This window comes from Nyctibius grandis, chromosome 15 (assembly GCF_013368605.1).
Source record: "Nyctibius grandis isolate bNycGra1 chromosome 15, bNycGra1.pri, whole genome shotgun sequence".
NCBI lineage: Eukaryota > Metazoa > Chordata > Aves > Nyctibiiformes > Nyctibiidae > Nyctibius > Nyctibius grandis.
Genome location: NC_090672.1, coordinates 9,154,678 through 9,176,312, shown reverse-complemented (window position 1 = coordinate 9,176,312; position 21,635 = coordinate 9,154,678). Strand labels below are relative to the sequence as shown.

At 44.2% G+C, this 21,635-nt stretch overlaps 1 protein-coding gene across 2 annotated transcripts in view; it reads right to left on the bottom strand.

Annotated features, from left to right (window-relative positions):
• Positions 1-276: 276 nt before the first annotated feature.
• The window catches only part of RAB11FIP4 (RAB11 family interacting protein 4), a 110,291-nt gene continuing 88,932 nt past the window's right edge, over positions 277-21,635 (bottom strand). The window contains exons 4-15 of one of the 2 annotated variants that reach the window (XM_068413387.1): positions 12,596-12,819; positions 8,752-8,943; positions 7,093-7,227; positions 5,588-5,623; positions 4,693-4,792; positions 4,176-4,279; positions 3,495-3,635; positions 2,873-2,954; positions 2,431-2,568; positions 1,760-1,918; positions 1,285-1,428; positions 277-399 (exon numbers count right to left, since the gene is read on the bottom strand). In XM_068413387.1, coding sequence (XP_068269488.1) covers positions 283-399; positions 1,285-1,428; positions 1,760-1,918; positions 2,431-2,568; positions 2,873-2,954; positions 3,495-3,635; positions 4,176-4,279; positions 4,693-4,792; positions 5,588-5,623; positions 7,093-7,227; positions 8,752-8,943; positions 12,596-12,819 — 1,572 coding nt within the window. In that variant the 3' untranslated portion in view covers positions 277-282. Of the gene's footprint in view, positions 400-1,284; positions 1,429-1,759; positions 1,919-2,430; positions 2,569-2,872; positions 2,955-3,494; positions 3,636-4,175; positions 4,280-4,692; positions 4,793-5,587; positions 5,624-7,092; positions 7,228-8,751; positions 8,944-12,595; positions 12,820-21,635 lie in introns of those variants that run through there. The other variant, XM_068413388.1, reaches the window with a different exon arrangement.

The window sequence follows — 21,635 nt, the reverse complement described above, 5'->3', positions numbered from 1 at the left end:
TCCAGTATCTAAAACAGCATGATCCAGTTATATTGTTATTACATTAATATACAGTATCCATCTCATCACAGGTATTGAAAGTGCATGGAAAAAGTCTAACCAAGCCAATTCGGTGACAAGTAACAGTGTACCAAACATCATATAAACACACTCGCGCACCCACACTCACACGTAGTGTATATATATATTTATAGATTAATTTACAGTATCAGAGTGTTGTTTAGATCCAGTGGCATGTGCAGAAATATCAGGCAGTTGCTGCTTTCCCTTCTCGTATTCTCTTCAGTTCTTTATTTCCAAGATAGACGGGTTGTGGTCTAGGATTGCCAAAATGATCTTGTCCATATACTGCCGCAATCTGTAATTTATCTCTTCCTGTTCTTTAAGGGCTTCCATGAGCTGAAACACAACATTTCAAAGGTTTGTCTTGACAATAGCAAAAGCCCAGTTTGCTTTTACCTAATTAGAGTTCAACAATTAAAGAGCCTTTCTTCACAGTGCTCTGGTTCAGCAAGAAACTCAAGTATGCACTTCACTTCAAGGGACTGCCCAGGAGCTAAGGCTAACAGGGTCATTCATGTACAGATTGGGTAAAAAAGCATTTGTCTCAGGACTCATCTTTAAGAAGAAACGGGAAATTCTGTCCAGAAGAAAAAAATTCCTTTTAATCTTCTTCATCACTAACCTGTATTTTTCCATGGAGGGCTCTTACATAGCCATTGGCCTGATCTCACTATCCTGTCCTGGAGCTTAAAGGAAGCTGTACCAGCTTGACCCAGCTCACATACAAACGGGTGTCCTCTAGTATCTTCCAAAGCATTACCAGATTACTACTTGCACACTACCTACTTCCTCCAAGATTTCAGCTCTGCTACAGGGCTACACAGATCTAAGTGAGAGCTTGTTACTGAAGTAACTTAGAAATAAATCTAGAACAGAAAGTAAAAATTTAAGTAACCAGCTATGGTAATTTCTGTATGAAATTAATGTCATAATAGCACAATACCCTGTAAGACAGAAGATGTTAAAATAAATCCATTGTAAAGCAGTTCACTGAGATTCTAGTAATTCCAATTTTTGAGAGAGACAAATGGAAGAGTTATATTAAAAGGAGCATCCAAAAACACTGTTAGATTTAAGGCAATTTTCTAACACTCCTGAACTCCTAGCAAAGCAGATTTTTCTGTTGTTCATTTGTCAGCTTCAGATAGTTCAACCTTGACAGTTAATTACAATAAAAACGCATATTTTTGGATATTGTACTTGATTAAAAAAGCGTATTACCTCATCTCTTGATGCAGAATCAATTTCAGCAGCCAGTGACTGGGCTTTTGTTTGCGTTGCAAAGAGATTTTTAGCTTCATAAAGACTAAGACTCAGGATCTGTCCATTAAGATCATCATTTTGGTCACGAAGTTTCTGATTCTCCTATTTAAGGATGACAAGACATTGCTTTTAAGCCCTTCCTACAAGGTTTCATTAAAAAATAAATAAATTTTTAAAATCACAGGTAGCTTGGATGACATACGGTAAGGCTCCAAGCTAACACTTACCACCAGTGACAGGTCCTCCCTGCCTGAATCACAGGCGTTTCCTATGTGTACAATTTACATCGCCTGTGCAAAGAAGTCCTAGACAGATGCAATGAGGGTCTTGTGCTTGTGTGGGAAGGGTTGGACAAAATCCAGTGTGCTAGGGGCTGGAGCTATAGGCATTATTTCAAAGCAGTCCTGTACATTTCACATGGATCCCTGCTTACCTGCTTCAGCCGTTTTATTTCATGCTCCATTTCCACCTCTCTGGTTTTGGCGTTGAATTCACTCAGGCTGGATGAAGAACTTCTCCCACGCCCAGGACGCTCACATTCCAGCTTGTACAGCTGCAAGTGCTCCAGTTCCTTCCGCAAATCTTCAATGAGCTGTGGGCACGCAAGCAGGCCATGTCTCTCCAGCCCCTGCACAATCAGCCCTCCCTGGCAGCAGCCACCTCTGTGCTGCACCTCTGTACTCCGACACAAGCACTGTCTGAGCCTGGTTGAGGCCAGACATTCCTATAATACAGCCACTTGCTCTTCAACTGAAGCACAGGTCACTAAACCGCTTCAGAGCTGGAAGCGGCTCTGATCTCTAAGCTTCATGTCTGAGAGGCACAACTCCCCTTGCAGACTTAGTTAAGGAAATGTTAGGGTACACTTTCAAGGCTGCAAGTGCTCAAAGAGTTGTAAACCCTTTGGGTCAGGGATTGCCATTTATTAGGTATTCTGGCAGCATTTATCGCCCTATGAGTACCCCTCCCATAGAAACACAATCCAGTAATACATTCACTACACGTTGTATTTTCAGTGTTCATCCTGTCTGTCTATTCTTTTTTGGATGGGCTTGCATGCAGATGAGATGCGATTGCCTGGTCTACATCCCTCTTCACACCTACCTCCTGTGTTGCTTCCCTCTCCTTGTTAAATTCCAGCCTGTTCTGCCGCAACTTGTCCATCATTCTCTTGTACAAATCCATCTCGTCCTTCAGTCGCAGACTGGTGTCTTCCAACCTATCTGACATGCGTTGCCTTTCCTAGAATAAATGGGGAACTTCATAGCTAGCTTGCAAGTGCATGAGCCATCTTCAGTTTTACAACACGACTTTATAGACACACAGAGCACTTTGAGCATCCGATGCTAAAATCTGTGCAAACATTTCATAAGCTGGCACGTGTCACGTGGCATTCCCGTCACTAAAGGTGACTGGTGCTCCAGTCCCATCAATATTCTTGTTTAGGGAAGGCAAGTTAAAGAAGTTGGGACAATCTCTATATCAGCTTGCTCTTACACAAATCAATCTGCTGTTAAATTGCTCAAGCACTCAGGAGTTTTCTCACCTCATCTAATCTCTCCGTTTGTGATTTCAGTCGTGTGACAGTGCTTTTCAGCTCACTGTTTTCTTCTTCCAGTTGCTGAACCCTGTGTCAATAACAAAAATCTTACAACAAAAGCCTTTTCAAGAATGCAGACATGCAAAATGGCATGCTCTAAAAAGCCATTTCACTTGCACTTGATAGAAAGATCAAACAAGAAAATCTTTCTAATCTTAGCATTTTTTATCATGAGCTATTGGGTGCTTTATGTATGCTTGTAGCAAAAATGCTACACTGACCCTCAGATTATTATGCTCCTAACAACAGGTATCTAAAAACAATTAAGTAGAAGAAACAAATGCAGACACAAGCATTTGCTACAGCTGGTCACAATTCCCCCCTTGAATCCATGCCAAATATCCAGCTAAGCTGTCTACATGGGCCACGTGGATTAAAGCATTAATGTAAAGCATCCTCCAAGCTTTTGGGCATTAGACATGCAACTGCACAGCTACTCTACAGGACTACTAACCTGTAACCATCTGTGCACTGTCTGGTTATGAACAGCCTACGTTTACATGCAAAATAAAGATGAAGAAAAGAAGAACGTGTACTCTGCTCTTGGTGGCACCAAGATGTTTGTTACCTTGTATTTAGTAGTTCAATTTCAGTTCCTTTCTCTTTTTCATACTTGCTATATGCTTCTCGATGTCTCTTTATCTCTTCTTCCAGGGTCTGTTCTGCTGATGTCTCTTGGTCTTTCAATAGTTCTTCTAGCTCATGAACTCTAAGGAAACCAGATCTCATTTCAGTAACAGCTTCACAAGTACTTAAAAAAAAATAAATGTGTGCAACTTCATTGCCCCTTTCTTTCCTCTCCACTTCTTTATTTCATTTTACTTCACCATCTCTCTTGGCATTTAACCTCTTCCAATATCTCTCTTGGTATTTAAGTAGTATCAGTTCATTTGTTATTTTTTCATTCTCAGTCTCCAGAAGTTGGGACCATGATTCAGCCTTTCGCTCTTGCTACATGCAAGAAAAAAAATCCAGTGGTAATCTCTCTTAGAACAGAAGAGCTTGCTCTGTACAAGTCAGTAATATCTCTGTACTAAGAAACTTGCTTGGAAGGCCTCTGCTTGCTGAAAATTCAGCAAGGCAGCCCTATTTCACTTGGACTTCTCAGATGAAGCCTTATCTTATTTTGTCTGCCAGCACTAAGGCAGAAGACGGGGTCATATTTTACAGGTAGAGATGCTCCCTCCCTACAACTTTGTTCTAGCTCTGCTCTGACATGACCAAGAGAACTGGCTCTGTGCTTTATTACCTGTGAACTAACTGAGTGTTCTCTTGTTTCAGTTTGCTCTTCAGGTCACCATTTGTCAGGCTATCATTCTCCAGTTCTGTCACCTTTTTTTCTAGGTATGTTACCTGGAAGGGGAAGTGGAAAAGAATTAAGAGTTTAAATCTCTCTTCATACACCCCAGTACTGTTCCTAATTGGCGTTTACCTATGCTACCGTTTTTAAAGGGTGCATGCTTCCCTGCAAAGCCAGCACCGAAATTAAGCTCTGAAATTCTGAGTTCCTCAGACAATGCATCTTCCTTGAAGGTGATCAATGCAAATACACAGTAAAGAAGTACTAATACAATGCCTAGATCTGTACTAGCATAGTTCTTGCATTTTTGTGAAGCAAAGTCATAATATTAATGGAATATCAAGGACATTTTGAATGAGCTACTTCAGATTACTGGTAACTGTGAGCAAGAGAGCTTCATCCATTGATGCATGTCTCCAGCAGGGTTTTCTTGGGTACATTAATCACAACGCACACAGCTTCTCACCTTTTCAGTTATATCATTATCACAGGAGTCTATACTGTCTCTGAACAGGTCTTCTGTGCTGCCATTACTGCTGCTGAAGTTACTGTTGTGGAAGAGTTGTCTGAAAGATCAGAAGGATAATTATTTTGCTTGATGGCTTTGCACTTTGAGCATCTGATGCTAAAATCTGTGCAAGCATTTCAGTGACAATTACAATTTCAGTTCTTTGTTGCTTTTGATAGGATCTGTCACCAGCATTAACATAGTTTAAAAACTATTTAGCCTTATTCACACTATGTACTGAGTTGTATTGGCCTTACTAGAAATTTAAAATAAGGTCAACCACAGTGCACTGGTTGGTACAGTTAATCTAGACATCTAAGATCTTCTTTACAGAACAGAAAAAAAGAAATCTCAAGCAGTTCCCACTACAGAATATTGTCAGAATACATAACACTGGAGATTACCTAAAATATTTTTGAAACTTAACAGCCCTCCCCAGCCCAGGGCTGGTTCCTTCAAAGGAAGGTCACAATTCTGTATGTCCTTTTTTAAAGGGATGCTCTTGCTTTCCTTTACATTTTGGCAACAACAGAAAGGCCCACATCATGAGGGTGAAAGAAGCAATAGCTGGACTGATGGAATAGCAGTATAAAAGAAGAAAGTTGGCAGTCAAGGAAGCAACTATCTATACTCTTAACAGAGCTCTTTCCAGTTCAGGGGCCTTCTCCAAGACTAGCAGTGGCTTCTATATTCTGTAACATCCCTATCCAAACACAGGCCCCTTCCCTTGAAAACTTGTCTTGGCACGTCTTTGTTTTCCTAAACTTTATTCCTCCTCTCTCCTCCCACCCCCATTTATGTAACTGTTACAGCTGATTCCACATGTATTCATAAAAAAGTTGAAGACTCTTACCTTCCAAAAGCCGTGCTTGATATTTTCCTGTTAGGGCTACATGGATACAGAAGGAATGATATCGGAGTTACACACTTATTTGATCAGTGTTGGATTCAATCTTAATTTAAACTCCAGCTGAGTTGTACAATGAAACATAACACTGACTTTCTTAGTGAAGTAAAAAAATGATTCTGTGAACAATATTCTTAGACAACTTAATCAAAAGCTGCAGTTACCAACAATGTGAAGATGAGTGGAGCCACAAATTACTGTGATCATTAATAAGTCAATTTGCAAATACTGTTACATTTAGCAGAGATTTGTCAGTGTAAATCAGAGCGAAACTAACATTAGAAACACACAAAGGGACACTGAGTTAGTGATGGACATTTATTCTGGATTCCCAGATTTTAGACGATTTTATAAACAGTTAGTTTATCCTTCCCCATAATGCTTCCCAGTTCAGCACAGGAACTGAGATGCTTTCCATTTTTACAGTTCCCTTTTGCAGCCAGAGACTGCAAAATGAAGGACCAGACTTCAGACAACAGCACTAAAATATCCAGCTGCATCTCTCGATAAAGAGGATGTCACATCTCTGTGTGCACACAGACACACACCTCTTTGTCAGAGCATCGCTCCCTTTCAGCCAGGTACATACAGCCTCACTCCTAAAATTACCAAAGACCTAGCTGGTCATGGCCTGCGTGTTAGCAGACTCCTTCCTAGGGCAGGAACATTGGTCATATCCAGTACTACGCTGCTGTGTCATCAAGAGAAGCAGCACTGCAGTGTGCTCTGTGCCAAGGATTATGCAGACAGGCAGGATTTACATTCAGTTTCTAGGGGGAGCCAGAAGCCCACCAAATAATTTCCTTCAAAATCCCTATCTGATTGTTGGAAGCACTGGACTCTTTCCAAGTGCTCAGCACAGTTTAGAAGTGGATGGAGGGGCAGAGATAGAAATGTAAGGAAAAAGCTGAAACTGCCAAGAACCCCAAAAGTCATTCTGTCATAGGATTCATCATTTTTCCAAGTTCCCTCTAGGACAAAAAAAACCCCACAGGAATGAAGTACCTCTGCTGACCAGTAGCTTTAGGAAAGGCATATGTAAGGTTATATGCATTAGCTAAGGATCTGCTAGATCACTCCTTCCCACCTGGAGAGAAGAGTAGCTAACTGTAGATCTGCACTAAGCAGCACAGCAGACCCCACTTCCTCGGAAAAATTCCTGGAAATATCACTCTCAGTCTGGAATCAAAGAACTCATTGGTTAAAATATTTGAGTTTATTAATGTCGTCCGCACCTTAAGTCAGAAAAATACTTATTAGCTAATGAAGAACAGCATTTTGGTTCAGGCTAGATGTCAAGGTCTGAATTTCTTACTGTTTTGTAAGAACAACACGTGTGTAAGACAGAATGGGACACAGGGAAGGAGAGGGCTCTTTCTTCCTCTCCTCCTGCTAGTAGCTAGTCCCATTTCAGGGGGGCATTGCTAAAAGCAGTGCAATAGGCTGCTTACCTGTTTGCTTTCAAGTTTTTCAGCCTGGCTTCCAAATCGTTGAGTAGATTTATCTTTTTGCAGCACTGTGAGCAGTAAACATCCAGTAACTCGCTGTTATAAACATGCCTCATTTTTCGGGGTGTTTGGCCAGCACTGTTTGCAGGAAAGGAGAGATGTTACTGGCTATAGTAACCAACTCACCACAGGTTTTCCTCTTGACTGTGTGTCAGAATCACAGACGAGGGACTTGGGGAACCACCTCTAACTGCAGCTCATCTAACTTAGAGGTGATGATAGAGAATGCTAGACTTAGGGCAAGTCTAACTGTCCGAGTTGAGGCTTTACAGAGGACGTGTTCTGGGTGTCAGCGGGAAGAATCAGTTTGGGTGACTGGAAGAACAGCACAAGGTATACAGAGTCCATGCGATGCATGTAGCAAAAGCAACAATATTAGCATGTTCCACCTCGGCCATGTCCCCCTCTCATCTTGCCCATCTTCCCACGAGAACCTGACATGCAACCTGAAGAGTCTTTTCTCCAAGAGAAAGACAGGAAGATGAAAAACAGAGCCGTCTGGTAAGAAGTCACACAACCCCCCTGAGATGGCAGGATGGAAGGAACCCTTGAATGAGGAGGAAGGGAGAAGTGGACATAGGTCTGACGAAGAGGTAACAGTAGCTCTTGGCATGATAAAGAGAAAATAAACTCAAATAAAAGAGAGCAATCATAGCATGAAGTGCACAGAGCCCCAGGAATGGGAATGGAAAGGGCTGCATAAACCTGAGGAAATACGGTATGAAGGACACAAGCCATCATTGTGAAGGGGAAGTGGGGAGAGGTGCTGGCTCTGCATGCGTGACAGGGGTGGCAAGGTTGGATTGCAGAAGTGCTTGAAACAGAGGGTAGCACATGGGGGTTGCATGCAGAACAGAAGGATGCAGTGAACTTGTCCTGTGTTAGCAATGAAGCACAAGACCTTCATGTGCTATTGATCCAAGCAGACAAATCCTACAGCATCTTCATGCTTAGCTCTTCCCCAACCCTGCTCACCCACTCCCTTGCTTTTAAAATCAGCAACTGACTTGGTCAGAGGACGTAAGAGCTACAGAGACTGAGGTCACATGCAGGAGACTGGTGGACTGTAGCAGCATTTCCAGCTCCTAACAGACAGCAGCTACTTGCTTATGTTCTCCAAGACATTCAAAGTCAATATGGATGCTTGTTTCAAACAAACCCCTGCCCATATACAGCACTTCACCTTACAGGTTAGTGCTAAGAATTTATAGTATCAGAACACTAAAGAGAAACAGCTCTCTTGCAGGTCTTTTCTCCACTGCATCAGGGCTGGTGCACAGTGCTAAGGCTGTTTCCAGCTTGCAGCAGATAACTTCCAATACTAGTCCCTAACTGTGAAACCTACTGTCTGCAATAGAAAGAAAACTCTACAAGCAAAACAGCCCAGTTATTTCAACAGAACCCAACAGAGGTTATGGGAAACAACATATTTGCTATAGCTCTTATTATTAAATGTAGCCTGTCAATCCAAGGGCAGAAAATGAACTGATAACATTTTACTTTTAAGGTGAGTCTATGTAACCAGTGTAAACTCTGGTATGGTCACGCACACTCAGAGAAGAACAAAACTGAAAAATTGTTTGTTAATGAATAAGGAGCAACCTGGAAGATACAGATGAGCCAAGGTCAGAGTAGGCGTTGGTTCTGGTCTCATCATCAGGGCATGGGCTACTGGGAGTAAAATCCACATCATCTCCTTCCCCATAGTCTTCAAACTGTTCTTCATTACTGATCAGAGAGGCGGTGGAATAAGTTGAGAGGTCAGATGCTGCAGAAGGGTTGTGAGGACTTGACCTGAAACAAGAGGTCAAAACGTCTCGAAGGCCGACTTGAATAGCATCTCACCTCATGTGGAATCTTCCACCTTTACAGGTTGTCCCCTCATTTGAAGTTGTAACCCACTTACTTCGTGCTAAAAAACTGAAGTGCTAAACACATCTGCTGTGCATTTGACATAGTGCCTTGAAAGACAAGATCATGAGAATCTACGAACAAGCTACCTGTGAGACAGGTTTGGATCAACACAAACCATTTCACGTTAAAGAGCACGCCTTGACAATCTCCAGTCATCATTTCCATGTGATGGTGAAGACCGCTGCTTATGGGACTTCTGCTCTGAATGCAGGAACTGTGCAGACAACTCCAAAATGCATCGATTAGTGAGAGGAACATGTACAAGACAGAGGCCATCGCTCTATTCCACAGAGTTTTCCAGTAATCCCCATAAACCCTCTCCCATACCCCATGAGTTTCAGCCACTCTCTTTTGTGTGGTCAGAAACAAACTTCAGCTCACTGCACGCCACAGAGTCACTAAAGCTACCGCTGTGACCTAACGGAGGCTGGGTTCCTGCCCTTCCTTCCATCATGACAAAATGTGTCTTTCAGAGGAGACCACAAGAAAAGGGTGCTTTACTACCGGAGAAGTACCTAAGATAATGCCAAACAGATAGAGAATGGCAGGACCCTGTGACCTGAGAGAGAGAGGGCATACAGGTAAATAGATCAGCAGAGCCAGGCACCACAGGAAAACAGCTGGCTGAGCAGTTTTGAGTACATCACATCTAATACAAGGGAGCAAGTTGGCTGCAGAGGGTGCACGGTGATTCTCCTGCCCAGGGTCCAGACTACCCTGCAGTCATGGTGGGTTTGCTCAGCTCCCACCTCAGTAAGGCATTCAAACAGACATGCCAGTAAATTCACATCAAAGTTCTTATAAAATAACTTCTCCCTACAGAAAACGCACATCTAAGGCCTGAGACACGTGGTCTATTTGTGAAGCCCTGGAGCTGCCCGACACATTACTGTTCCTAGTACAGAGCAGAATCCAGCGCCTCTCTGCGATACAGACAAGGCACTGACTGAATCTGCTGACACTTTATGCAGGCTTCAGTTTTTCACTCCCTTTGCTTCAGTGCACAGTGCTTGTATCTTCAACTCCACTAGCTAAGCCATGGGACAGTAGCTCCCAGCTGATGCTGTTCTCCAGCAGCTCAACAACATTGCCTCCTAGGTTTCTTTTGAATCTGCCTTGAGCCTCTCAACCATGCCCTGCACTTTTGCAGCCAGGGAGATTCCTCTGCCTCTAACACTGAACTTGTGAGCTGTAAACAAGAGATGTAACAGTGTTCCTTTGGCGGATGGTGCAAGCGTTATTTGCATATCCCTTCCCTCCAAAAGCAATTAGAAAAGGAAGCCTGCCAATGTTTCAGATGTATGCTCTTTTGTTTCTCCTGTTTTGATGAGATCCATTTATAACCTGCAATTCATTTATCTAATTCACATTAACAGAAATTAGGGCAAGTCATGCCTGGCACACTATTAAAGGGTGAAGTTCATGAAGACAGGAATACTCATACTAGAAATAGATCGAACTTATCTAACAGTGCTCCTTGGCTGGGAGATGGATTAATGAGAAGCTCAACACATCACACTAACATCTATTCATAAAGAGCTGCTGTGCCACAGACATACTGTGTATTGATGAAGTTTTTGTGTGACTATGATCCGTGTAACTGCAATTGCTGTCTTCACCTCAGTGTTGTTACACTAAGTCAGTTTAGGAAGAAGCTCCTCCTAACACCTCCACCAGGGATGGAGGTAAATGACCAGTCCCTCAGTTGGGATGATAACGTATACTTGCCCACAAAATCCACTCTCCAGCAGAATAGCCCTGGAACATCACCCCTTGCCAACAGACTGGAGTTCAGCAGCCGTATCCCTCATGCACTGCCTGGCTCAGTTTCTCTTATGGCACCTATGCGAACAGTCACCACTGCTGGACCTGCCTGATAATGCTGCTTAGAACTTCTAATTTGTAGTTATTCGTAAGCTTTGCCAAACTTTAAACTGCTTGTGTTGAAACAGTCCATGCTCAGGGTAGATCCTGAACTCATAACCAGCCTCACGCTGGAAACTGTCTAGGAATCGCACAGTCATTTCCAAGGCAGTTGCTAAAGGCAGCTGGTGTTCCCCATTCGAACACTTTCTGAAGAAAGCTTTCAGGTTCGGGTTTTTTGTTTGTTTGTTTGTTTAAAGCTATTTCCTGTTCTTCAGAGCAGGACTTCACAGAGGGCCGACATATCTGATACACAACCCACCTGCTTCTTCAACAAGCAGATAGCGTGGCATGGTTTGGCCAAGGTAAAAACCTCTATTGTGTCTTTTAATGCAAAAGCACGAAGCTTCCCAAGTGGTTTCCCACAGATTTCCCAAAGCTGAGGAGGCCTCAGAGGACAAACGAAGATCTATTAGTAGTAGCACAGTAGCTCTTAGCAGTTCCTGCCCCCCCTTGAAGGAGGTTACAGGATCCACAATGCCCCCCCCACCCCATCCTCTTCACAAGGGCCTGAATGGCAGTGCTGGGAGCAAAGATAACTCATGTCAAACACAGGATGGGTAAAAGTCAGTCACCACAATGATGGGTGCTTTGAAGAACTGGGAATGGCAAGGCAAGGAGACAAGTTTGAAAAAGAGCTGAAGAAAACTGGCATTATCTTGGTAAAGTCTCTGGGATTGCTTCAGCAAATGGGAGAAGGCCAGATCTCAGCTAGCTGAGAAACGCAGGAGGAGGGTAGGAATGAGGCTGCACAGAGAGCACCCAAGGAGGCCCAGGCGAGAGAAGGAGGGCTGCCTTAGCAAGGAAAGAAGCTCAAGAGGCACAAGCCAAGGTGACAAGCCAAAAATAGGGAAGACAGGGCAGAGGCTTACAAAGCAAGGCCAGCTGAGCTCTGTCCTGTGGTACTGCATTAACTCTGGTCAAAGCAGGATTAAACCAAGTTGGGTCTCTTTCGCCAAGTCAGCTTTTACCAACACCTCCCAGGTACACTCCTGGGAAGAGTCAAGTTAGGATTACAGAGACACGCTTGTGTTAACAGCAAACTATGGTTACACACGCACATGCTAGGACACTCTGTGTTAAACACAATTTACTGTTGCACACTAAAGGTTATGGAAAATTAGAAACACACAGAATTAGCTTGGTACATGGAGCTGCAAAGCAAATCTGGAGAGCCCACATCTTCAGATAACTAGATGTACAAAAAGACTAAAGCAGCATTCCCCACATTGCACTGCTTTGCAGGAAGTATTTGTTTTAATTCCAGCATATGAAGGTTATGGGAACACAGAAGATCCTAAGTTTTGGGGGATGCTAATGAAGTGATCCATTCTGGAGAGACCCAACACTTTCACTTCAACACACAACATGCAAGTCCCATGAGTGCTCACAGGACATGCCAGAAGGAGCCAGGGCTGAGACTGTCTAAGTCACTTAGAGGACCTGGACATCCACCTCCTTTATATTGTAAATGGATATTAAGTTTCTAAATCCTTCAGGCATCCTCAGCCTCCCACAGTAGGGATCTGTCAAATAAAGGCTCCTTCCTCCCTGGTCCTTTTGCACGTGCCTCAAAACAGGGCTTCCATGGGGCAAAACCACCACTCACTTGTCACCAGGCAGAAACAGGCCACCAAGCACACCGTCCTTCTCCTCGCTCCGACACACGTCGGAGGCCTCCGAGCTCTGGGCACTCTCAATAGCACTGTCCATGTCAGACTCATGGTGAACCTCTTGCTGTGCTAGAGTCATCGTGTCGTCATCAGGAAAGAGCTCCAACTCGCTGTAGGTGCTTTCGCTGTCCAAGTAGGCACAGTCCTGGATTTCACCACCCTAGCGGAAGAAGAATTGGGAGGCAATTCAGATCATACTTCAAGGCAGTTAGGAGGATACAGGAGAAGAAAAACCCACTCTCTGGATGCCCTGGTAAGCAGGAGTGATACTGAATAAAAGCCATAAGACAAAAAGCCTGAGCTGCTTTACAAAGGCCAGCTCCTGCAAGCCCCTAAGGTAGCATGCACCTTCCAGAAGGGCTCAAATACTGTATCTGACTTGGTGTCTCTCTTCTATAGGAGAGAGGGACACAACACCCAGATATAAAATGCAGTCAGTTTTGTCCTAATTTACTATGAAAATGTACTTGGAGTAATAAATATCCTCAAAGTTTTTTTTATTATAAAAAGAAGCACTCTTTTAAGAAGATAATCATGGGACCAACTCTCAGTGACCTCATGTATTTATATTATTGATTAGAAAAAAAGCAAGCCAGATAAGTCTAACAGCTTACTCTGTCTTCGAGGATAGGTAAAAATCTATAAGGTGAAAAAAGAGCTGGCAGGTGTTAAAGCAGTTATGGTAAGTCATGGTAACAATCAAAGATATAAGAGAGCAGAAAAAAACCCCTAAGCCATCTGTTCCTGCTTCCTGGAACCACATCTTGATTAAGTACCAACGAAAATAAGACATCATTCTCATTACTGCAACACTTTGCTCTTGCTGTTCATCTCCCTCCCCTTTTTGCCCCATGAACGCTCACAATAGCCAAGACAAGCTGTTTTCTATTTGCCTGTTCCTGAAGGACAAATAAAAATTCTTAATTGAAAAAATAAAGCCTAAGATTTTACCCTGTCCTTTGTTTGATATGTAGCAACACAATACTGCTTTGACAATTCCCATCCAGCGTGACACAAATAACTCACGACTCCAGAGCACGTCCTGCAAATGCTCTGACTCAGAGCTCCGCTCCAAAGCTCACCTGCAAGCTCCACAGGCAGCTTTACCATTGAATTAAATCTGCTTTTGCAGAACTAGTGACATTCTATGCTGATTACAACAATTTTTCTCAGTGCCTTTTTCACCTCAACATAAGAAGTCAGCCAGAAGCGGCAGCTTTTTAAGATTTGCAAAACCTGCTGCTAGAAATGCAGGTCTCACCTTCAATTTTTTCCTGAAATACCTGTTTAAAAGACTGTGAAAACTTCTAGCATACAGAGGTTTAAGAAATTCAAAACAACCCCACCTGCTCAAAGCTAGTTAACTAATGAACACCCAAGCAGTCCAGAGGACAGCTTTACCTGCAGGGTTTGAATCTCTAGGTACATACTCAGAGCAGATACCTGGATGCTTTTCCAGCTGAGCTTTCAACAGGTCTTCCAGCTACACAGGTAATATCAGCAAGACACTCCAGCACTGTACAATAATAAGCACACAGGTATATGCCTTCTCCCACTTTTCCGTGTCAGCCTTATTAAGCCTGAAACTTTCCCTAGGTACCACTCCAAGAGATGTCCAAAAGGATCTATTCTTTTATTGAAGCCACATTGCCTCATGCAATCAGATTTCTAGCTCTGAGCCACAGCACCTTCAGCATGGCCACGACCTCTCATCCGCAGGGAGCTGTGGAGTCTGCCCTGGCCCTGCTATAGCCCCAGGTTCTTCAGCACATCTGACCTGCACCTCCCATCCTCATAAGTAAGCAGGTATAATGACACTGTTATTCTTTGCAAAGTACCTTGGGATCTACAAACAGACAGCACAAGCAATAAGACCTTTTTAGTAGGTGTTGAAAAAGTAAAGATTGTTAAGAGCAATTAAGATGTTTCTGAAGTATCCAGGAGCATTTGTTTATCTAACATTTCCCCAAAGTTTCCTTCTGCGTGCTAAGCCCCACAGGCACAGAGCTCCTGTTTCCCTTAAAAAGTTTAATGGAATAAAGCCCTGACCACTCTTATGGAATTGCACCAGCTGGTAAAAGTCTGATCCAGGAGGGAAAGAGAGAGGCACAGAGCACACAGTGGATCCCTGAAGTAGTTCACAAATCAAGGGAGGACAGGAAGAAACAGCTCTTGCACAGCCCTACCTCCCAATTAGCATGTCTTTTTCAGAGGTCTTGGAGAAGTCTCTGCTTAAGCAATTTTTTACAGCAGGAAAATCTCACTGGTATTAAACAAATTAACATAAGAAAATTAACATAAGAAAGTAAAGGTCAAGAAGATCATGAAAGACTCCCTTTTTGTTCCCTATAGGTAATACCACACATTTGCTTTTTCTAATAATAGCCGCCTCAACGCTCTTTAAAAGAAGTCCATTAGCAATTAAATGTGCAGTGTCATCTGTAAAGGCTAAGGGCTCACTTCTCTTTCCTGTCACTTTCTGGCAACCTAACCTTCACATATTTATTTGTAGGAGAGTACTGATCTATAGCTACAGCACAGACTGCACTGTACCCATGCAGGTCAGAGCCATGTATTCTTTTTCGAAGGGTAATTGCTCTGCTCTTAAACTTCCACTCCTAAGCCCCCTAAAAAAAAAAAAAAAGAAGAAAAATGAGCTTTTGGAGGCACTGACCCATCATAAGCCTGAACACCTGCTTTACAGCTTTACAGCTTCTGAAATGCCCCACTGGAACCCCTTCTGGAAGCTGGTCCTCCCTTCTGCTGATCCCACCCTCGAGCTGTGGGGAGCTCAGGGACTGACGGGCACTGGGTAACAAAGAACACGGCCAGCCAAGCTCCTGTGGGAGCTCCCCCTCAGCTGCCCTCCGCGGCCTCCTCCCAGCAGGGGATGCGGACGCCACGCAGCACCCCACGTCTGGGGCTGCCAGCCCTGCTCTTCTCCGCAAATCTGGCACCTACCCCACAGACCCGCGCAAACAAAGCGGACATTTAGGAAGCACATCTCAGCCGCTCTTCTGAGTACCTGGCAGCCAAATCACACACTGAAGACCCCAGCCCTTTCAAAGCAAGCAGCACAGCAAACAGTCCTGACAGGGAGGCTCAGCTCCAGCAGCTGCATCGGCTGCTTATTCGTGGTTTTAAGTGCTCAAGGTCCACCTACAGTCAGTGCTAAAGATCACTGCTTCAGCAAGGTGTACGGAAACCAAGACCAGTGACAGCCACTGTGCCGAAGCCTGCATGACTGCTTTCTGTGGGTAGGAACTACATGCTTAGCTATTAAGCTTTAAGAGCTTAGGGGTGGGGAATCACTACACTCCTAATAACACAGTGTTTCCAGGCACAAGAATACCTCTGATGTGCAGCACAGAAATCCTGTAAAGCACGGGACGTGGCTAACACCACCGAGGTGTCTCATCAGCTCCCTTGGTGAAAGGAGCCTTTGGTGCAACCGTCACAATTACACATCTAATGAAAAGTTTTTCTTCTGTTGCCTCAATAACCAGTAGAAGAAAACAGACAAAGCACTTTTAAAACAACTAATACAGCTTAAGAAAACTACTACAAGAAGTCATAATTGGGGCATATTACTAGTAAAAAAAATACAGGCATCCACACCTTACTGACTAAAGCTGTAAGATATTTGAAGCTGTAATTGTTCAGTGATCACAGCTTCCCACAGGACCATACCTTCAACGATGCCATCTAGCACAAACTGCTTACAGACCGCACCCACCACACCTAAGGAAATTAAACTCCTAAAAAAAAAAAAAGTTTAGGTATCTGCAGTACTTCATGTACCAAATTAGAGGTTGGCAAGAACAAATGTTATTCAGGTAGCCTTAAAAGAGCTAAACTGAGTTTAAACAGTGTGTTAAAGATCAGGATTCACTTCTATCCTGAGTCATTTGTTTCCAGTGTACATGCCATTAGCCGAAACCAGTAAGAGAAGGAGGTTCTGACAACCTGAATATGAATCACTGTTTCTCATTGTACTAGGCAGTTCCCTTTGTTGGCTGAGTCAAAAGAGATGAAGTTGCTGCTTATGATCTTGGAAGATTCACATAAAAAAAAACCCCAACAAAACAACAAACGTTAAAATACCAACACAACATAGCTGGGGGTAGCTTTAAAGCAGTAAGTACTTTGCACTTTATCTAATCGGATGCTCAAGATAACTCCAAGTGCTTCACAGGCAGTCGGCCAGCCGCTTGTATAGCAACTGTTGAATATTCAGCAACAGTTTGCTCTATAGAAGCACCTGCTGCCCAAAGAGCCAAGGCCACTTCACAGAAACTAATGCATTCCCTTCCCCAAAAGAGGCAATTGTGTGGCTGCGTTGAAGCCAGATGAGTAAGCGCAGCCTGCCTTTGCACAGCCACCCCAAACAGAAGCAGGAGCCAGAAGACAGCGATTCCCATGGATTCCTTCTGATCCTTGTGGGGCAGGAAAGCGGCGTCAGCATTACATGGGTATGGGAATACAGCTCTGCCTTGCCCTGCAGTGACCGGGCTGGGCTTTCCCAGGTTGGAAGCAATCCCTAAAATATGCACATAAAGCAGCTGAAGGCTCGTAACTTGTCTGACAGACAGGCTACAGGACATGTCTACATCAGTACGTTCATGCTGAAGAGCAAGCCTAGTTAAAATCTGCTCCCACCACAGCCAAATCACCAGCACCCCTGACATTTAAATGGCCTCCCAGTATTCCAGAGGAGACAGGGAAGAAAAGAGGATGCAAGTCTCCCACCACTGGGCAATGTGATTGCAAGAGCTGGAACCATCACACATGACCAGCAACAAGAAATGCCACATGCATGTCACCACGGCACTTCCCTCACCAGGATCATGCCCCTGACCCGCGCCCACCCAACAAGCTGAATCCGCTGGCTGTGGGACAGATGCAAGTCTGAGTCCCTGCAGCCTTCCCATCCAGTTTCTTCCCAGCAAAAAGTGCAGGAAAAGTCACCTCACCACAACTGGAAGGGAAGAGGTGCCATGTGGAGGTGTGCCAGGCTTGGCGGTCTCAGATGAAATGTTACTTACTGTTGCACATCCATCACAGAGAAAATCAAGGCGCTCTCATCTTTATTTAAGCAGCCACTGCATTGGAAGGCAAGGATTCTCTTAATTACTGGGTAACAAAGAAGGGTGTGAAGCATTTCTCACCGACGTGTTTTAGAAACATGCCACTCCTCTACAAACGTTTGCATATTTACACCAAGTGTGCTATGAACTTTTTTTTTAAAACATAAATTCTCCCCCAACACATTTCCTTTCGAGTTCTCAGGCAGAGGTGGGGAGATGCTGTCTTGATCTGACTGGAAACAGGAGAAACTACGTAAGAGGAAAACGCAGAAGCACTAAGTGAGATCACACTTCTGCGTCTGCGCCCACGAGGAAGCTGAGCGAGCGACTGCTGGCTCTCACCCACGCAGCTGCGGCCGAGCACAAGGCAGAGCAGGGGCTGCCACACGCATCGACGTGGCTTTCAGGTAGGTTGAGGGAGGAGGGAAGAAGTCGTCGAAACTGTTCTCATCTCCTGCTGCAGCACAGAAGAACACCAAGTCTCCCCACATACCTGAGAGTTTAAAATCTCTCAGAGTTCAAGATCATTGTGCAGAGCGTGGTTATTTTACTAAGCTGTTCAAATAAGAAGCTATTTTAGGGCCACAAGTTAATTTGTTCAATGCAATAGCTTCCTCTGACTGTTTACTTACTCAAATCTAATACGTGAAGCTCAGTTTAAGGTAAAGCTTCACACACTGCTGCTGTGGGTATTGGAAGGGACTTCTAGCAGCAAGTCTATTCCTAAGATCCAAATCTAAGATCCAAATCTAAGATCAAGCGCTGGACAGCACACTGGAAAGCTGGTGCAGAGTCCCCAGACAGAGGACAAGCTATGCCTGTGCTGCAGGGCGCCTTCGCAAGGCACGATCTGCATCTCGTACAATCCTGCAATTCAAGGACAACAGGTTTTGACTGAAAGACCAAGCTTCAGCTTCTGGTCTGTTCACGCTGAACCACACGAGCAGAGGGCACAGAGGTTTAGAAAGGCCACATGCAGCCTGGAGCCAGCAGGACTCAGGAGTGTTTACACTCTGCTACCTGTCACTTTAATTGGCCGTAATAGACATGCCAGACCTCATCACGCACAGGGTCTAGAAAGCACTTCTTTTCACAGGTCATTGCTTCTGCTCTGAAAGTTTTAACATTAAAAGACTTTAGCAGACTACTAATTTGATCCTCTAAAGAAAGTAAAAAAAAAAAAAAAAAGCAAGCACACTTTTCCCATTACTTTGAAGTTGCGTCACATCAATCCCTGGGCTGCTTCCCACTACTGGGCTATTGTACACTCATCAGCCATCACTGGAGGCTCAAAGCAGGGAGCATCCCTTTGCAAAAGAAGAAAACAACCTTGTCTGCAGTGTTAGGAGCAAGAGTACGTTCCCTTCACCTTCAGCATGGATGAGGCCAGCACATCAGCCACAGAGTTCAGAATAAAACCCACCAGATCGTTGGCACCTTGTTCCAACACTGATCAGAGCACTTTTAGCTCTGAGCTGCAAGACAGCTTTCTCTTTGACATGCTTGAAGAGGTGCGAAGTGGCACCATGCTGATATACCATGAGGATGTCACAAACACCACCTAGGAAGTCCTAAGGTGTCCACCCCAGTAAGAGTGGGAATGAGACCATATTATCTGAAAAAGTCTGGTAACATTTCTAGTGTGAAATGCTTTTGACCGTGCAAGCTGCCAGACTGCTGCAGACTGGTACCACGGCCCTTCCCAGATACTGAACTGCTGGGACAGCCCACAGCAGGTACCCGCCTGCCACCCCCTCCTCCAGGGCAGGGCACCCAGGTCCGGCAGCTGTGTGTTGAAATAAGCCGTGATCAACTCGGCATCACTTTTGCAGCGTGCACAAGGGTGCTGCAGCCCTCGGTTTAAAAAAAGCTGGTGTACAACTGAAAAAAAATTATTTTATGATACTTGCCTACAAATATCTGCACAGCAGATAATAAATGTGACATAATTAATCCCCTTGAGAAGCCTTTGCCTCGAGATGAGACAATCTCTTTATATTTTTAAAGTCAGAACAGCAGCAACAGGAAGGGACGACAGAAAATATCAAACTCTTATCAGGGATTGTCTCCTAGGACTGATGCTCAGGCCACCCCTTTGGGCAATGGGGCCAGTGAAGTCAGCTCTAGTACATCGCGGGCAGGAGCATTTACTGTCGTGTGGGCATGGACAGTTGGTGACGAAATTATGAAGACTGCTGTGCCCTGGGCGCCGTACGGCCAACCGCAGGCCAGATGTCACAACACTCCTCACGCAGTCCATAGTTAAAGGCGATGCAAAAACAGCCCAGTATAGACCAGCCTTAAGACCAAGTGTCAGAGGTAAGCTCAGACTACGTTATTTTGAAGCAATACTACAAGTGAACACCTATACCACGTCAAAGAGAGCTGGAGGCTGCTGGAAAGAAATGTCTGTATTGTAAGCCCAAAGCATAGTCCAGCGCTTGCTTCTCAGTTCATTTCCTTAATTAACCAAGCCTGTAAGTTACAAGATGTTCTTTGCAACTGGTGTTTGCTGCTCAGGAGACAGCTGAGCTCACATGCTAACTTGTTTTCCTTGACAAGCCTCAAGGTCACTCAGTCTGGTACTCAGTAAATAGCAAAAAAATTGCATCATACTTGCCCGTGGGTGCTGCAGGCACACGGGTGAAGAGCTCCTTGAGCAGACTTAGTGCTGCTCCACAGCACGGCTGGGCGAGGAGGAGGGTACTCCTGGTACTTCTGGGAGGGCCATTAGGCACAAACAGTGTGAAGAAAGGAAGAAGCTGTCCCAGGCAGGAACAGTACTGCCATGTCTAAGCTAATGATTTACAGGAGCCCTGGTCAAAACTCCCTTCCCCTAAAGAATCTGGAAACTGTAATATTTGCATTTCTTTTCTATATTACTGCAAATTTGGCCTCCAGCAAACGCAAGGAAATAAAGACATTTAAAGAAAAACAAAGAAAATTTTTCCTCACAAATCCTATTTCTGTCTTCCCACCCACCCAGGTTAGATTACACTGCGGTCTCCAGAGGGGAGGAATGATTGGGGAATGGGAGCAATTTCAGACCCCAAGAGGTAGAGAAGCATCTCGAGTTTCCCCAGCACAGTACAAAACCCAGCCATGCCTGATGATGTAGTTTACGTTGGCAAGCTGAGGGAAAGCATTAAGGATGTGGCTTTGCTCTAGTTTATACAGAAACACTTCCCAGAGCTCATTGGTCACTCTGAATGCAGACAAGCCTAAAAACTAATTTACTTCATGTTTAAGAAATACTGAAGTAGTTCTGAAGAGCTCTTCATTAGGAGGAGGAAGGAGCTCCAGGACCTTGGCTGCTCTTCAGCTGGTGGCTGGGCAAGCCACAGGTTAAGGCATCTCTGTTGCAGGAACAACTGGAATTGCAGCCTTTATCCAGCAAAGTCTGCAAGCACTGATCTTTAAAAATTTTCAGTCTCCCCATCTATTTATAAAATACATTTATTTTTAAAGAAAGGCTCTCACATACCCACTCTGTTATTTTCTTACAATGAAGCGAACACACTTAATTGCAGAAGGGCTGCCAAGCACATCATAGCGCTCAACACGTGACAAACACAAATTAAGAACCCAGTGATCATAAACTCTGGCACACAAACTGTGTTTTTTCATTTATATGGTAAAACGCAAAAACATGGCTTATTTTAGAGTTTACAACTATGCGTAGGCCGGAGATGTTTCTACCCTTGAACCAGCACAGACAAAACAGATAGAGGCCAAGCAGAAATAATTTACAACAACATTAGTTTGCACACTGAAAACAAGATTCAAAGCAGAGCCATATCCAGGGACCTCTACTACTAACCAGCAGTATTAGCTGCAACACAGTGCCCAAAGCACCGCTTTATGTTGTCAGGAAGCACTTACAGCGCCT